The sequence below is a fragment of the Mustelus asterias genome, chromosome 8 (assembly GCF_964213995.1).
Source record: "Mustelus asterias chromosome 8, sMusAst1.hap1.1, whole genome shotgun sequence".
Classification (NCBI taxonomy): domain Eukaryota; kingdom Metazoa; phylum Chordata; class Chondrichthyes; order Carcharhiniformes; family Triakidae; genus Mustelus; species Mustelus asterias.
The window spans coordinates 10,851,486-10,868,754 of record NC_135808.1 but is presented as its reverse complement, the minus strand read 5'-3'; the positions used below and the strand labels follow the sequence as shown (position 1 = coordinate 10,868,754).

The 17,269-nt window shown below is 48.2% G+C and overlaps 1 protein-coding gene across 1 annotated transcript; it reads right to left on the bottom strand.

Annotated features, from left to right (window-relative positions):
- Positions 1-4,073: 4,073 nt before the first annotated feature.
- Positions 4,074-4,964, bottom strand: LOC144497649 (putative G-protein coupled receptor 139). Its single transcript, XM_078219090.1, has one exon. It carries the CDS (start codon positions 4,962-4,964, stop codon positions 4,074-4,076), a length of 891 nt encoding a protein of 296 aa, XP_078075216.1.
- Between the last annotated feature and the right edge of the window lie 12,305 nt (positions 4,965-17,269).

The window sequence follows — 17,269 nt, the reverse complement described above, 5'->3', positions numbered from 1 at the left end:
AACATAAAAGAAGATAGGGAAAGGTTTTTAAAATTTATAAAAGGTAAGAGAGAGTCAAACATAGACATTGGACCACTGGAAAAGGAGGCTGGAGAATAATAGGGAACAAAGAAATAGCAGAGGAACTGATTAGTTACTTTGCATCAGTCTTCACGGTGGAAGACACCAGTGGGATGCCAGAGCTTCAGTAGAATCAGGGGGCACAGGTGAGTGTAGCGGCCATCACGAAAGAAAATATTCTGGGGAAACTGAAAGGTCTGAGGATGGATAAATCACCTGAACCAGATGGATTACACGTCAGGGTTCCAAATGAGATAGCTGAGGAAATTGTGGAGGCATTGGTGGCGATCTTTCAGGAATCACTGGAGGCAGGGAGGGTCCCAGAGGACTGGCAAGTAGCTAATGTAACACCGCTGTTTAAGAAGGGAGGGAGGCAGCAGACGGGAAATTATAGGCCGGTTAGCCTGATTTTGGTCATTGGCAAGATTTTAGATCCCATTATTAAAGACGAGATCGCGGAGTACTTGGAAGTGCATGATAAAATAGGATTGAGTCAGCATGGCTTTGGCAAGGGGAGGTCATGTCTGACAAATCTGTTGAGTTCTTTGAGGAGGAGGAGGTAACATAGATAAGGAGAACCAGTGGATGTGACTTACTTAGATTTCCAAAAGGCCTTTGACAAGGTGCCGCACAGGAGACTGTTAAATAAGTTAAGAGCCCATGGTATTAAGGGTAAGATCCTGGCAAGGATAGAGGATTGGCTGACTGGCAGAAAGCAGAGAGCGGGAATAAATGGGTCATTTTCAGGATGGCAGCCGGTGACTAGTGGTGTGGCTCAGGGGTTGTTGCTGGGACCACAACTTTTCACAATATACATTAACGATTTGGAGGAAGGAACTGAAGGCACTGTTGCTAAGTTTGCAGTTGATACAAAGATATGTGGAATGAGGGAGCCCTCACCCTCCCTTTTCCCACCCTCTCCCTGCCCTCCCCGGCAGCAAGCAGCCTCACACAGAGCCAGTTTCACACTTGTTGGCTTCGTGGTCACTTCTGGGTCCGTTGACTGCCCGTCAGGTGAAAAATTCAGGCCATTGTTAACCGTTTGTTTCAATGGGCTTCTGTAGTGACAGATTCAACAGAGTGAGTCTTAATACATTATTGTAAATCTCCCAGTGGAGTGGTCACAGTCGACGGAATAATATTGTTATTTCTTGAAAGTAATAGGAGAATACAACGTCATCAGATCATAAGAAACAGGAGCAGGAGTAGACTATATGGCCCCACCAGCCTGCTGCTCCACCACTCAATGCAATCAGCATGATCTCCTTCCTCGACTCTACTTCCCATCTCATTCCCCAATATCCAGTGACTCTCTAAAAATCCAGAGATCCGTCACTGTCAGCCTTGGGTTTATTCACCAATGTATAACTGACCAGGACACCATGGGATAGGAAGTCATTCAAGCAGTTAAGAGGAATGTAGTGCTAGCAGTGGGCCGTAGAGTCAGAGGATAGACCCAGTTTGATTTGATTTTAATTTGATTTGGTTTATTAATGTCACACATATTGGGATACAATGGCCGGAGTTTTATCCGCCCGCCCATCTGGGGAATCGGAGTTGGTGAGGGACACATCCGTTGACCTTGGGTGGGATTTTCCGGTTTTGGGCCAAACAAGGATGGAAAATACTGCCCGGTGAAAATGAATGCTTGTTGCACGCTATACAAAGTGTACAGTACATAGAGTACATAGGGGAGGAGGAAAGAAGAGGGTGCCGAATGTAGTGTTATAATCATAGCTGGGCTGGAGAGAAAGATCAACTTAATATATGGTACGTCCATTCGAAAGTCTGATGAAAGCAGGGAAGAAGTTGCTCTTGTGTCCTGAGACTTGTGTATCATTTTCCCAATGGAAGTACGTGGAAGAGAGTATGTGTGGGGAATGTGGGGTGCTTCATTACGCTGGCTGCTTTTCCAAGACAGTGGGAAGTGGAGACGGAGTCAATGGATGGGAGGCTGTGGTGTGTGATGGACTGGGCTACATTCACGACTCTTTGGAGTTTATTGTGGTCTTGGTCGGAGCTGCAGCCATACTAAGCTGTGATACATCTGGACAGGGTGCTTTCTATGTATCAGCTGGAAAAATTGGTGAGAGCCGCAGCGGACATGTTGAATTCCCTCAGTCTCCTGGGAAATTCTTCCCGAATTTTTTTCCAGATTCCTCATTCCAAAACTTGCCACTAATTTACCCAATTAAAAACCACACGCTGGCAGAGAAAATCCCCTCAGCACCTGCTGAGAATGTGGTGGGTTACAGTCCATGGCCAGGACTTGAAGTCAATGATGAAGGCTGGCACTCCATCCCAGCACTGAGAGGGTGCTGCACTTCCACCGGTGCTGTCTTTCAGAGAATATCTTAAATCGAGAACTCCTCTTTCCTCCCAGACACCGGTTGGATCTCAGCTGGAATATTGGGTGCAGTTCTCAGTGACAAACTATAAAGTAATGTCACCATAGTCCCAGGTGACCATAGGCTGCTCTCCCCTTTTTGGGTGAGAGGTGACTGGTTGTGAATTAACCTGAGGGCTACCACACCATGGGCCTTCATGGATAAAGCCAGCCAGTCTGGAAATTGAACCCACGCTGTTGGCATCGCTCTGCATCACGAACCATTCGGCCAGCCACCTGAGCTAAGTGGCTAACACCAAGACTGGGACTGACAGGCTGTTTAAGTCAAAGGGGAAGATTCATCATTGGGGACGTGAGTTCACTTCAACTCTCGGTGAAGCTGTACACCGGATATGGAATTGGCCTCCCACGGTGACTGATTTTCCTCTCTGTTGATGGGGAAGGTAATTGGATTTGGAGGCCAGCTCTCCGACACAGCCGAAAGTTAAAATTAACATCGGGTCCCCCCCAGCAGTTGTGAAACAGCTGAAGAGGCTGGATTGCTGCTTTCTCACACGGACACATTTCTCCTTCCAGGAAAACCTTGCGATTCGATTCCAAGCAAAACATCCACACTAACTCTGATCGAATCTGCATATTTTATTCAGTTAAACAATTCTTGTAATTTATTTATTAGGAGGTTTACATTAACACTGCATTGAAGTTACTGTGAAAATTCGGGATTGGCCGCATTCCCCAGAATTTAGCATGATCAAAGCACGCATGTCCCACCAATGAATTTTTTAAAATAGCTGTCACTGACTGGGCAGCCATTTATTGCCCATCCCTAGTTGCTGTTGAGAAGGTGGCGGTGAGCTGCCTTTTTGAATCGCTACAATCCACGGGCTGTGGGTTGACCCACAATGACTTCGGGGACGGAATTCCAGAATTTTGACCCAGCGACTGTGAAGGAAGGGTGTTATATTTCCATGTCAGGATGATGAGTGCCTTGGAGGGGAACTTGCAGTTTGTGGTGTTCAGAAACATCTGTTGCCCACGTCCTTCCAGCTCGAGGTGGTCGTGCATTTGGAAGGTGCTGTTTAAGGATCTCGTTGAATTTCTGTCAATGGTAACCACATCTGCCTCGGACAAAAATATTAGCCCAAACTCCTTCAGCAAATAAATAACCCTGATTTTGTGAAAGATTGAGAAGCTGTGAACAGCGAGACTTGCTTCGATCTACTGGTCACTTGGTGAGGTCCAATTGAGATATCAAACAACAACTTTTTCCCCAACCCCCTCATCTCAAGCTTCCAATACTTAAGACCATAAAATGAAGGAGCAGATTTATGCCGTTTTGCCCCTCGAGTCTTCCCCGCCAATCGATCATGGTTGATATGTATCTCAACCCCATTCTCCCGCCTTCTCCCTATAAACTTTGATCCCCTAACCAATCAAGAACTTATCCATTACTGTGTTAAAAACACTCAATGACCAGGCCTCCACAGCTCTCTGTGGCAATTAGTTTCACAAATTCACCACCCCGCAGCAGAAGAAATTCCTCCTGATCTCGATTCTAAAGAGCCATCCCTTCACTCTGAGGCTGGGCCCTCGGATACCAGTCTCTCCAACTCATGGAAACATCTTCCCAACATCCACTCTTCCCAAGCAATTCATTATTCTAAAATTACTGAAGGAATTTGCACAGTAGAATGAATGGATATTTCACCATGTTCAGAATCTCTTCCCGGAACCTCCTCTGGGTCAATATATAAATGCATGTGTTCGTACAGATGCTGGAATACATAATCAGGAGTGTGATTCTCATTGCCAAATGAAGTGAACTTGCACCTTCCAAGGTAGGTATCTCGGTGAAGTCGAACAGGAGGTCAAGTATTACGATTGGCATCCACAGAACCATAAAACTCCCGGAGACAGAGAAGAGCAGGACGATAGTCGTTCTTCTGCTCTTCAACACGAGGTCGCTACTGCCCTCCCCAGGGCCGTGAGCCTTCAGGGCCCTGCGAGACCTACTGGCCATCAAGATGTGCCGGACAGTGAGAATATTCAACAGCAGCAACAAGGGGAATGGCAATAATGGGACTGAGAGGTTAGCGACCCACTTGTAAGCTATCCATGCTGGTGAGGAAACGTATCCTTTCACTGTGCGGCAGCCCCACTGCACATTGGCAACAACAGAGTAGGGCTCATAACGGAAATAGACCGGAATATTCATGACAAAACTGAGTACACTCACGGCCGCTAGAATCACAATGGCAGTTCTCCTGGTGCAGTATTTTAATTTTAGTTTTGGACAACAAATGGCTACGAAACGGTCAAGAGTAAATAATGTTGTGGACCAGACGGACAACTGGACGCTGGATACTTCTATGAAAGAGATGAAACTGCACACACTGGTGTACATCAGGAATGAATACGGGAAATGATGGAGAAGGATGCCGACCAGGGTGACGTTAAAAATGCAGACCAGGAGATCGGCTATCGCCATGGTGATCATATAACAGGTGATCCCTTTGGAGAGGCCGCACTTTCCCCGGGACAGGACTACAATCGCCATCAGGTTGGCTGTAAGAAATTGGAAATAAAATTACTCCCCGAGTCACCACACTCTGGTGCCTGTTGGGGTTCACTGAGGGAGAAATTAGCATTCCCCATGGAATTAACCAGTCGGTGTTTCAGACCGTATGGGAAAGCGGAGCATCCGGAGGAAACACATGACGAGAGTGAACAACGTGCAGTTTCCACACAGACATTCACCCAAGCCGGGAATGGAACCCCTGTCCCTGCCGCTGTGAGGCAGCAGTGGGAAACACGGTGCTATCATGGTGCCGCCACATTAACATCATTAACAAGAGGTGTATGTGAGTTTCCAGGCAAACTGTGATCAAGCTCACCACAATGCACATTAAATGGCAGATGCTGCCAAGACAGAGTCCATGGATTTCTCCTCAACCCTCCCAGATATCAGTGTCCACTGTGAATCACAACATCCTGTCAAAACTCTGTCTCGGATCCCCAAATCCATGCAAATAAGGAAAAATACGATTATTTTCTTGCTCAAATTGTCACCAGGAACTGGAGTAGCGATGGTCAACGTGGATTCAGCAACAGACAGCAAGGGGAAAGAAAAAGACAACACATCGAAACCAGGGCTTTCTAAAATAAATAGTTGTTTCCTGTTACTCACCAGGGATACTGATAATGATAAGAATTCGATAACCAATCACAGTGATATCTTCAGATTTGGTTGTTCCCATTTTACACGGAGATTATTGAAACTTCCCGAGAGCAAGCCTCCAACTGGCGCTGTGCGGAATGCATTGGAAGCAGCACACAGATTTATACCTGAACCAATCCTCCAATGGCTCGGTGAAGTTACCTAACAGCTGCCAGCGGGGACACAGACAATCCAGCAAACATCATTAATGAAATGATTTTCAGATCAGGGGATAATTTCATCACCAGTAACACTAATGTGGGGAATTGCGGGTTCACTATTCCCCTGGCTTTTAGAATGTTGCTCATCACACGGTCTTGACCTGATCAGGTGCTTTTAAAAATTATGTTCTCTTGGTATTCCTCCCAATACAAAAGCCTTTTATATCATGAGACCACAAGGAGCAGAATTGGGCCATTCGGTCAATCGAATCTGCTTCACCATTCCATCGTGGTTGACAAGTTTCTCAACCCAATTCTCCCGTAACCTTCGATTCTGTAGCCAATCAAGACCCTATCTATCTCTGTCTTAATTACACTAATTGACCATCCCTCCACACAACCTCCTGTGGGAATGAATTGCACAGATTCACCATCCTCTGGCTGAAGAAATTCCTCCTCATTTCAGTTCTGAAGGGTTGTCCCTTTACTCTGAGGCTGTGCCCTCGGGTCCCAGTCTCCCTGAATAATAGAGACATCTTCTACACATCCACTCTATCCAGGCCTTTCACTATTCTGTTACTCACTGTATTTCGAATGATTCAGGCATTTACTCGACTCTCCCGCTCGGTACTGGCTGTGTGCAGATCAATCGCCCTTTTTCTGCACCATGCTTGTCCATGAAAGGACTCCTGACTCGATTTTCTCACGGTCCGTTTAATGACAAGTAACGTTGTGCTGAGAGGAGACAAAAGTTTGAAATGCCAGTTACCCGCTGGGCGAATAAACAACGGTTTGAATCAAACAATGTAAAATTTACTATGCAAAGTCTGCAAAGTCAAACAATCTACAATATCTAACTTATACTCCAATATTCAGATTTAACAAGAGGTACATGTGCCTTACACAGAAACATAGAAATATCGGAGATTGGAACAGGATGAGGCCATTTGCCCTTCGAGCCTGCTCCACCATTCATCACCATAATGGCTGTTCATCCAACTCAATAGCCTCATCCTGCTTTTTCCCCATAACCTTTGATCCCATTCGCCCCAAGTGCTACATCCAGCCGCCTCTTAAATACATTCAATGTTTTGGCATCAACTACTTCCCGTGGTAATGAATTCCACAGGCTCACCACTCTTTGGGTGAAGAAATGTCTCCTCATCTCCGTTCTAAAGGGTCTACCCCGAATCCTCAGGCTTTAACCTGTGGTTCTGGACTCCCTCATCATCGGAAACATCCTCCCTGCATCTATCCTGTCTAATCCTTTTCGAATTTTATGGATCTCTATCAGATCTTCCCTCATTCATCTGAACTCCAGCAAAACTAATCCTAACCTCGTCAGTCTCTCCTCATGCATCAGTCCCACCATCCCCGGAATTAGTCTGGTAAACATTCGCTGCACTCCCTCGAAAGCAAGAACATCCTTCCTCAGAAACGGAGTGCAAAACTGCACACAATGCTCTCGGTGTGACCTCACCAAGGCCCTGTAAAATTGCAGCAACATATCTCTGCTCCTGTACTCGAAACCTCCCCCAATGAAGGTAAACATTTGCCTTCTTTACCGTCTGCTGCACCTGCATGCTTACCTTCAGCGACTGGCGCACAACGATACCCATGTCCCGCTGTACACTCCCCTCTCCCAATTTACAGCCATTCAGGTAGTAATCTGACTTCTTGTTCTTGCTTCCAAAGTCAATAACCTGACATTTATCCAAATTATGCTGCATCTTCCATTGATTTGCCAACAGGGATTAGAATTAACCAGGATGTGGTGGTCAAGCACATCACACTGCACATGGAATGGCAAATGGGACCAGACAAGTTCCATGGATTTCTCAGTAGTCTGGCGCTGCGAGGCAGCAGTGCTAATCACCGTGCCACTTCCTCATTTTCTGCAGTTCAACTTTACTCATCCCAGATCTAAACTATTACCACTGAAATATTGGCATGAAACATGAGAACAACATTCATCACAATTTCTGCAACATGGGTGGCACGCTGGCACAATGGTTAGCACTGCTGCCTCAGAATGCCAGGGACATGGGTTCGATTCCTGGCTTGGGTCAGAGTCTGAGTGGGGTCTGCACATTCTCCCGCTGTCTGCATGGGTTTCCTTTGGGTGCTCTGGTTTCCCCCCACAGTTAGGGTGCATTGGCCGTGCTGAATTCGCCCTCAGTGCTCGAACAGGCGCCGGAGTGTGGCGGCTCAAGGATTTTCACAGTAACTTCATTGCAGTGTTAATGTAAGCCTACTTGTGACAGTAACAATAAATTTAACTTCAAACTTAAAAAAATTCAGGGCTGATCTTACATCCAGAACTTTCTGTCAATTTCATCCGAAACTGTTCATTGCCAATTTGTGTGACAGTCTTAGCATCCTTCCCGAATAGGCGGCACGGTGGCACAATGGGCGGCAGGGTGGCACAGTGGTTGGCACCGCTGCCTCACAGCGCCAGGGGCCAGGTTTCAATTCCTGGTTTGGGTCACTGTCTGCGTGGAGTTTGCACATTCTCCCCGTGTCTGCGTGGGTTTCCTCCGCGTGCTCCGGTTTCCTCCCACAGTCTGAAATATGTGCTGGTTCGGTGGATTGAACCGAACAGGCGCCGGACTGTGGCGACTAGGGGAATTTCACACTAAATTCATTGCAGTGTTAATGTAAGCCTTACTTGTGACTAACAAATAAACTTTACATTACTGTATCACGCTCTGCAAGGTGAGTGTTGCCTCGCTGTGAGGAGTGTTTTTGGAGTTGGGTGGAAACAGGGAGTTGGGTGAAACAGACAGCGGAGGCCAAAGGGAGAGTGCTGATTGGTAAGGAAGTGTTACTCGTGATTCTCTGAAACTGAGAGTGAGTTAGGACTCAAAAAACATGAAAGTGACAACTCAGAAGGGCTGTGATTTGATTGGGTAACAGGAAGCTGTATTGAATTTGAAAATTCATTTAAATTGCTGTTAAAAATTGCATTGAGACTGAGGTAATAAGAAGATATATAATTAAACAAAATTAAATAACATTTTTTTAAACCCAAATTTAAAACTAAAATAGTGATGGAGGGGCAGGTGATGTGTTGTTGATGCACGATGTGGGAGCTGGTGGACCCCGTTGTGGTTCCCTGTGAGCACAGCTGCAGTTAGCGTTGGTTGCTTGAGCAACTCCAGCTCAGAGTGGATGATCTGGATCCGAGAGTTTCGGACACTGAGACACCTCAGGGAGGGGGAGAGATACCTGGACACTGTGTTCCAGGAGGCAATCACACCCCTTAGATTAAATACCTTCAATTCGGCCAGTGGTCAGGGACAGGAGGGTGTGGCTGCGAGTGAGGCAGGTAGAGGGATCCAGGAGGTGGGGTACAGGAGCCTCAGTCCCTGAATTTTCCAACGGGTTTGAGATTCTCGCACCTTGTGTGGATGGGAATGGATACTGCAGGGAGGAGGAACAAACTGACCACGGCACTGTGGAACAGAGGGCAGTTCAAGCGGTGGGGGGGAAAAGAAATGTCATTGTAATTGGGGATAGTATATGTTAGGGGCATTGGCACTGTTCTCTGTGACCAGGATCGAGACTCTCAAAGGTTGTGTTACCTGCCTGGTGCTCGGGTTCGGGATATCTCATCTGGGATGCAGAGGAACTTGGAGTCGGTGGTAAAGATCCAGTTATCATGGTCAGTGTAGATACCAATGACATCGGTAGAACAGGAACAAAGGTTCTACTGAGGGTGTATGAACAGTTAGGGGCTAAATTTTTAAAACATCCACAAGAGATGGGTGAGATCCTGAATGAATATTTCTCATCAGTATTCACATTTGTGAAAAGCATGGATGTTAGGGAACTTGGGAAAATAGTGATGTCTTGAGGACTGTACATCTTACTGAGAAGGAGGTGCTGAAGTCTTAAAGCGCATCAAGGTAGATAAATCCCCAGGAGCTGATGAAGTGTGTCCCAGGACATTGTGGGAGGCTAGGGAGGAAATTGCGTGTCCCCTAGCGGAGATATTTGAATAATCGACAGTCACAGGATAGTGCCTGAAGATTGGAGGGTGGCAAATTTTGTGCCTTTGTTTAAGAAGGGCGGCAGGGAAAAGCCTGGGAACGACAGGCCGGTGAGCCTCACATCTGTACTGGATAAGTTGTGAGAAGGTATTTTGAGCGACAGGATCTACAGGCATGCAGAGATGCACGGACTGATTCGGGATAGTCAGCATGGCTTTGTGAGTGGAAAATCATGTCTCACAAATTTGATTGAGTTTTTTTGAAAGGGTAACCAAGAAGGTAGATGAGGGCAGTGCAGTTGATGCTATCTACATGGACTTTAGCACTGCCTTTGACAAGGCGACATATGTTAGGGTGTTGCATAAGGTTAAATCTCACGGGATCCAGGGTGAGCTTGCCAAATGGATACAACATTTGTTTGATGACAGAAGATAAATTGTGGTTGGAGAGTGTTGTTTTTCAAACTGGAGCTCTGTGACCAATGGTGTGTCTCTGGGATCGGTGCTCAACCCACTGTTATTTGTCATTTATATTAATGATTTGGATGCGTATTTAGTGTGCATCGTTAGTAAGTTTCAGATGACACCAAGATTGGTGGCATAGTGAACAGTGCAGAAGGTTATCTTGGATTGCAATGGGAACTTGATCAATTGGGCCAGTGGGGTGACGAATGGCAGATGGAGTTTAATTTAGATAAATGCGAGGTGATGCATTTTGGTCGATTGAACCAGGGCAGGACTTATTCAGTTAATGGTAGGGCATTGGGTGGAATTATAGAACAAAGGGATTTAGGGGTACAGGTTGATAGGTCTTTGAAAGTGGAGCCACAGGTGGACAGAGTGGTGAAGAAGGCTTTTGGCAGGCTTGGGATCACTGGTCAGAACATTGAATACAGGAGTTGAGACGTCTTGTTGAAGTTGTACAAGACATTGGGAAGGCCACACTTTAATAAAAAATATATTATTAAACTAGAAAGCATGCAGAAAAGATTTACTTAGACGCTAACTGGGCTTGACAGTTTGAGCTATAAGGAGAAGCTGGATAGTCTGGGACTTTTTTTTCTGGAATGTAGGAGCCTTCGGGGTGATTTTATAGAGGTCTATAAAATAATGAGGTGCATCGAACAGTTGGATAGTCAATATCTTTTCCCAAAGTTAGGGGAGTCTGAAACTAGAGGGCATAGATTTATGTTAGAGGGGAGAGACGCAAAATGGCCCAGAGGGGCAATTTTGTCACACAGAGGGTGGTGAGTGTCTGGAACAAGCTGCCAGGTTTAATATAGAGGTGGGGAGAATCTTGTCTTTTAAAAAACGTTTCGACAGTTACATGGGTAAGATGGGTATAGAGGGATATGGGTGAAACCCGGGCAATTGGGACTAACTTAGGGGTCAAGAAAGGGCAGTGTGGACAAGTTGGGCCGAAGGGCCTGTCTCTCCCTGGAGAGACGAAGGATGAGAGGTGACCTGATAGAGGTTTACAAGATGTTGAGGGGTCTGGATAGGGTGGACTCTCAGAGGCTATTTCCAAGGGCTGAAATGGTTGCTACGAGAGGACACAGGTTTAAGGTGCTGGGGGGTAGGTACAGGGGGGATGTCAGGGGTAAGTTTTTCACTCAGAGGGTGGTGGGTGAGTGGAATCGGCTGACGTCGGTGGTGGTGGAGGCAAACTCGTTGGGGTCTTTTAAGAGACTTCTGGATGAGTACATGGGATTTAATGGGATTGAGGGCTATAGATAGGCCTAGAGGTGGGGATGTGATCGGCGCAACTTGTGGGCCGAAGGGCCTGTTTGTGCTGTGGCTTTCTATGTTCTATGTTCTATGTTCCATGCTGTAAACCTCTATGACTCTCTGACTCTCTGACTCTATGATAGTGTGGTGAACCATCGTTGGTTCCCACTAGATAGTACTGAGCCAGGATCTGGCCAGTACTACGAGTATTTATATATGTTGCTGTTGGGGTTAGGGATGGGTTGTTCTACTTGTTGCTGTTGGGGTTAGGGTTGGACTGTTACACCTGTATTATAGTTATTATGGTACATCCCAGTCGGGCTCCGCCTCCTGGGAGAGGTATAAAGGTCACTGCTCTGCCTGGGACCCCTCAGTCTGGGATCGTTTACTATACATGGTAGCTTCGTTGTAACAGTAAATAAAAGCCTTTATTTCCTTGAGCATCTCAAGCCTCGTGTGTGATAACGCGCATCAATTTTATTTACTGTTAATTAAACTCTCGTCGTTAAAAAAAGAAAACGATCCAGTGAGTATGGAGCAGATGTTAAAACCCGAACGTCTTACACTGGATCCACGCACCTCCAACACCTTCGGCCACTGGTTGAAATGTTTTGAGGACTACCTTGCAGCCTCCGCAGCGGTCACCACAGACGACGACAGACTCCGGGTCCTCCACGCGAGGGTAAGCGACACCGTATATCTTGCGATCCGTGCGGCCACCGACTACACAAGGGCCCTCGAGCTTCTTAAGAAGCATTACATTAAACCGCCAAACGAGATGCATGCTCGATACCTCTTAGCCACTCGACGACGGCAGCCCGGCGAAACGACGGAAGAATACGCGAACGAGCTCCTACAGCTAGCCAGGGGCTGTAACTGCAAAGCAGTGTCGGCAGACCAGAACATGAACGACCTCGCTCGAGATGCGTTTGTGGCGGGAATCGGATCATCTTATATCCGACTCAGACTGTTGGAGCAAGGTAATCTTGATCTCAGTAAGTCGATAGAACTAGCGGATACGTTGGAGATGGCCCCCAAAAGCCTAGTATTGTATCCCGAAGACCACGTGGAGACAACGTGGCAGGAGCAGTCACTGATCCCTCCTCGTCCCTCGAGTTCGAAAAGCTGCGTGATGGCGTGCCCTCACTCAGGCCTGACGACGGCAGCAGCTCCAGGCGGCCCACGGTGTTACTTCTGTGGGGGAGCGAAGCATACTCGGCAGCGGTGTCCCGCTAAAGCTGTGTTGTGCTCCGCCTGCGGTAAGAAGGGGCACTATTCGAAGGTATGCCGATGCAAACTTACTTCCAGGAACAGCAGTGCGGCCTGCTACTCCCCGGAGCCCGGTCCTTCGTCGTCGGCATCATCAAAGTTTCGTCCACGTGCGAGGTCAGGACGACGCCATTACAGTCGATGGAGTCGGAGATGCGTGACCACCAGGGGTCGCTGATTTTGGCGCCATCACCCACGAGCGACCAATGGGAGCGGCCATGTTGGTCGGCACTGACCGCAAACGACCAGCAGGGGTCATCTTCGTCTATCTCTGCTGCCTGCAGTGGCGCTCACGAACCAACGCTGGCGTCGATCATCCTGGATCAGGCCAAGCCTCACAGACCTCGACAAGTCTATGATGGACATTCAGGTAAACAAACACTTGATTTATTGTCTGCTTGACAGCGGGAGCACTGAGAGTTTTATTCACCCAGACGCTGTGAAGCGGTGTGGTCTCCAGATCCAACCTGTCAAACAGACAATTTCGATGGCATCAAGGTCCCGGTCTGTCACCGTGCTAGGGAATTGCGTGGTAAATTTAACAGTGCGGGGAATGGTTTACGAGCGCTTCAAGCTCCTGGTGTTGCCCCACCTTTGCGCGCCAATACTCCTCGGACTAAATTTCATGGTCCACTTGAAGAGTGTAACCCTACAGTACGGTGGGCCACTCCCTCCTCTTTCTGTGGGAGAACGGCAGCTTCCAAATTGCCCAACGCCTGTAGCCTCTCGACGCTGAAGATTACCACACCCTCCCTGTTCCAGAATCTTGTGCCAGGCTGCAAGCCCATTGCAACTAAGAGTAGGCGTTACAGCGCTGAGGATCGGATCTTCATTCAATCTGAAGTTCAGCGGCTCCTCAAGGAAGGGATCATACAATCTAGCGCTCGTCCATGGAGAGCGCAGGTCGTGGTGGTCAAGAGTGGGAACAAACCCCAGATGGTCATTGACTATAGTCAGACCATTAATAGATACACGCAGCTGGATGCGTATCCCCTCCTGCGCATATCTGACATGGTCAACCAGATTGCGCAGTACCGGGTGTTCTCCACCATCGACCTCAAGTCTGCCTACCACCAACTCACCATTCGCCCAGAGGACCGACAATACACGGCTTTTGAGGCGGATGGTCGCTTGTATCACTTTCTCAGGGTTCCTTTTGGTGTCACCAATGGGGTCTCGGTCTTCCAGCGTGCTATGGACCGAATGGTGGACGAGAACGGGCTGCGGGCTACCTTCCCGTACCTGGATAACATCACCATCTGCGGCCATGACCAGCAGGACCATGACACAAATCTCCTTAAGTTCCTACGCACTGCATCTCGCCTGAATCTGACCTACAACAGGGAGAAGTGTGTATTTCGTACGCGCCGTTTAGCCATCCTCGGATACGTGGTGGAAAACGGGGTCATTGGCCCTGATCCAGACCATATGCATCCCCTCCTTGAACTTCCCCTGCCCACTAGCGCAAAAGCACTGAGAAGATGCTTAGGCTTCTTCTCTTACTATGCACAGTGAGTTCCTAATTACGCGGACAAAGCCCGTCCGCTCATCAAGTCCTCCTCTTTTCCCCTAACACCAGAGGCTCGTTTGGCCTTTGATAAACTAAAAGCCGACATCGCGAAAACCACGATGCACGCTGTTGATGAGTCCATCCCCTTTCAGGTGGAGAGCGATGCATCTGATTTCGCCCTGGCCGCCACACTTAACCAGGCGGGCAGGCCTGTCGCCTTTTTTTCCCGCACCCTCCAAGGCCCCGAAATTCGGCATTCAGCGGTGGAAAAGGAGGCCCAGGCCATTGTGGAGGCCGTCAGGAATTGGCGCCATTACTTGGCGGGAAAGCGGTTCACCCTGATCACGGACCAGTGGTCCGTGGCGTTCATGTTCAATAACACGCTGCAGGGCAAGATCAAGAATGACAAGATCTTGAGGTGGGGAATCGAACTCTCCACCTATAATTACGACATCGTGTATCGTCCAGGGAAACTCAACAGCCCTCGGATGCCCTGTCGCGTGGAACATACGCCAGTATGCAGGAGGACCGTTTGCAGGCTCTCCATAATGACCTCTGCCATCCTGGGGTCACTCGGCTCTACCACTTCGTAAAAGCTCGCAACCTGCCCTACTCGGTGGTGGATGTCAGGTCCATAACGCAAAGCTGTCGGGTATGCGCGGAATGCAAACCGCACTTTTACCAACCTGACCGGGCACAACTAGTCAAGGCCACTCGTCCCTTCGAAAGACTGAGTATCGAATTTAAGGGCCACCTTCCCTCAACAGATTGGAATGTGTCCTTCCTCAACATCATTGATGAGTACTCGAGATTCCCTTTTGTTATTCCCTGCTCTGATACATCCGCTGCCACGGTTATCAAGGCATTCCGTTATCTTTTCACCCTGTTCGGGTACCCCTGCTACATTCACAGCGATAGGAGCTCGTCGTTCATGAGCGATGACTTGAGGCAATACCTGCTCTCATACGGGATTGCCTCTAGTGGAACCACGAGCTACAACCCTAGGGGTAACGGACAGGTGGAACGTGAGAATGCTACAGTCTGGAAGGCTGTCTTACTGGCATTGAAGTCAAAAAGCCTTCCAGTCTCCCGTTGGCAAGAGGTGCTCCCTGATGCGCTCCATTCCATACGCTCACTCCTGTGTCCGGCAACCAACGCCACTCCCATGAGAGACTGTTTTCATTCCCTCGGAAGTCTTCCTCTGGGACCTCAGGACCTGTCCTCCTGCGGCGACATGTAAGGGCCCGCAAGTCCTATCCGTTGGTCGAACAGGTCCATCTCCTCCACGCCAACCCTCAGTATGCCGATGTGGCATCCCCTGACGGGCGAGAGGACACGGTCTCGATTCGAGACCTTGCACCAGCAGGGGACGGAGAAACCCCTGTTGCTCCCATACCTTCTGATAGAGACCCACCAACTATTGTTTCCCCTCCTGACACGGCGCGGGCAGCATCGGGACCATTACTTAACCCTTTTACTCCCGTGTACAGCTTGCCTGAGTCCAGGAGATGGTCACCACTTCAGGGCGTGTTGGAACTCAATGCATTATCATCACCTCGGGGTCAACCGGCCCGTGAGACTGTGGAGGAACTGTTGGACATCGCCTTGGGGAGAATGCCACCGCGAGTGCCTACTCCGGTGTCATCACCGGTGTTGAGGAGGTCACAACGACGGTGCGGTCCCCCTGACCGTCTGAACTTATAGACTGATGACAAAATATTCTGGTTTTTTTTGTACCCCGCCGGCCTTTGTCTTCAAAGCAGGGGTGAATGTGGTGAACCATCGTTGGTTCCCACTAGATAGTATTGAGCCAGGGTCTGGCCAGTACTACGAGTATGTATATATGATGCTGTTGGGGTTAGGGATGGGTTGTTCTACTTGTTGCTGTTGGGATTAGGGTTGGGCTGTTACACCTCTATTATAGTTATTACGGTACATCCCAGTCGGGCTCCGCCTCCTGGGAGAGGTATAAAGATGACTGCTCTGTCTGGGACCCCTCAGTCTGGGATCGTGTACTATACACGGTAGCTTCGTTGTAACAGTAAATAAAAGCCTTTATTTCCTTGAGCATCTCAAGCCTCGTGTGTGATAATGCGCATCAGATAGCAAGAAGTGATAGAGGATCAGAAGGCATAACATCTCTGTGGGTAGATTTGAGGAATCGCAAAAGTAAAAAGACCCTGATGGGAGTTATGTGCAGGCCCACTAGCAGTAGTCAGGATGGGGGCAGCAAATCAATTAGGAGATAGAAAAGGAACATAAAAAAGGCAATAAATTAATTATCATGGGGGACTTCAATATGCAAGTGGACTGGGAAAATTAGGTAGGTAGTGGATCACAAGAAAAGGAATTTGTGGAATATCTCAGAGATGTTTTTTTGGAGCAGTTTGTGGCAGAGCCTAGTAGGGAACAGGCAATTCTGGATTTGGTGATATGCATTGAGGCAGACTTGATTAGGGAACCTAAGGTGAAAGAACCCTGAGGTAGCAGAGGCCACAATATGATGGAATTTACCCTGCAGTTTGAGAGGGAGAAGCTGGAATCAGATGTAATGGAATTACAATTAAATAAAGGCAACTAGAAACACATGAGGGGGGAGCTGGCCAGAGTTCATTGGAAAGGGAGTCGAGCAGGGAAGACAGTGGAACAGCAATGGCAGGAGTTTCGGGGGTTATTCGGGAGGCAGAATAGGAATTCATTTGCAGTAGAATTTTAAGTTTAAAGTGAAAACTGGAAGTGGGCTGCTAAGGAGTCTGGGAAGGGTTTTTCAAGCGCGTGAAGTATAAAAGGTAGGCTGCAGGATACAGCAGGCAGCGTCGGGAGCGGGCAGCGTAGTGCATGGGAAGCAGAGTGTGAGCAAAAAGGCTTTGGCTCACAGGGCCGAGTCAGAAAGGGTGAGCAGGGGTGAGTTTAATTCATTTTTGCTGTTTCTACCTGGTACTGGCAAGCTATCTAGAGGGGATGGGTGTGCAGGCAGTGCTATGTT

What these genes read in the sequence shown, in the direction of transcription:
- LOC144497649 (XM_078219090.1), bottom strand. Translation starts at nt 4,964, where the DNA reads ATGGCGATTGTAGTCCTGTCCCGGGGAAAGTGCGGCCTCTCCAAAGGG.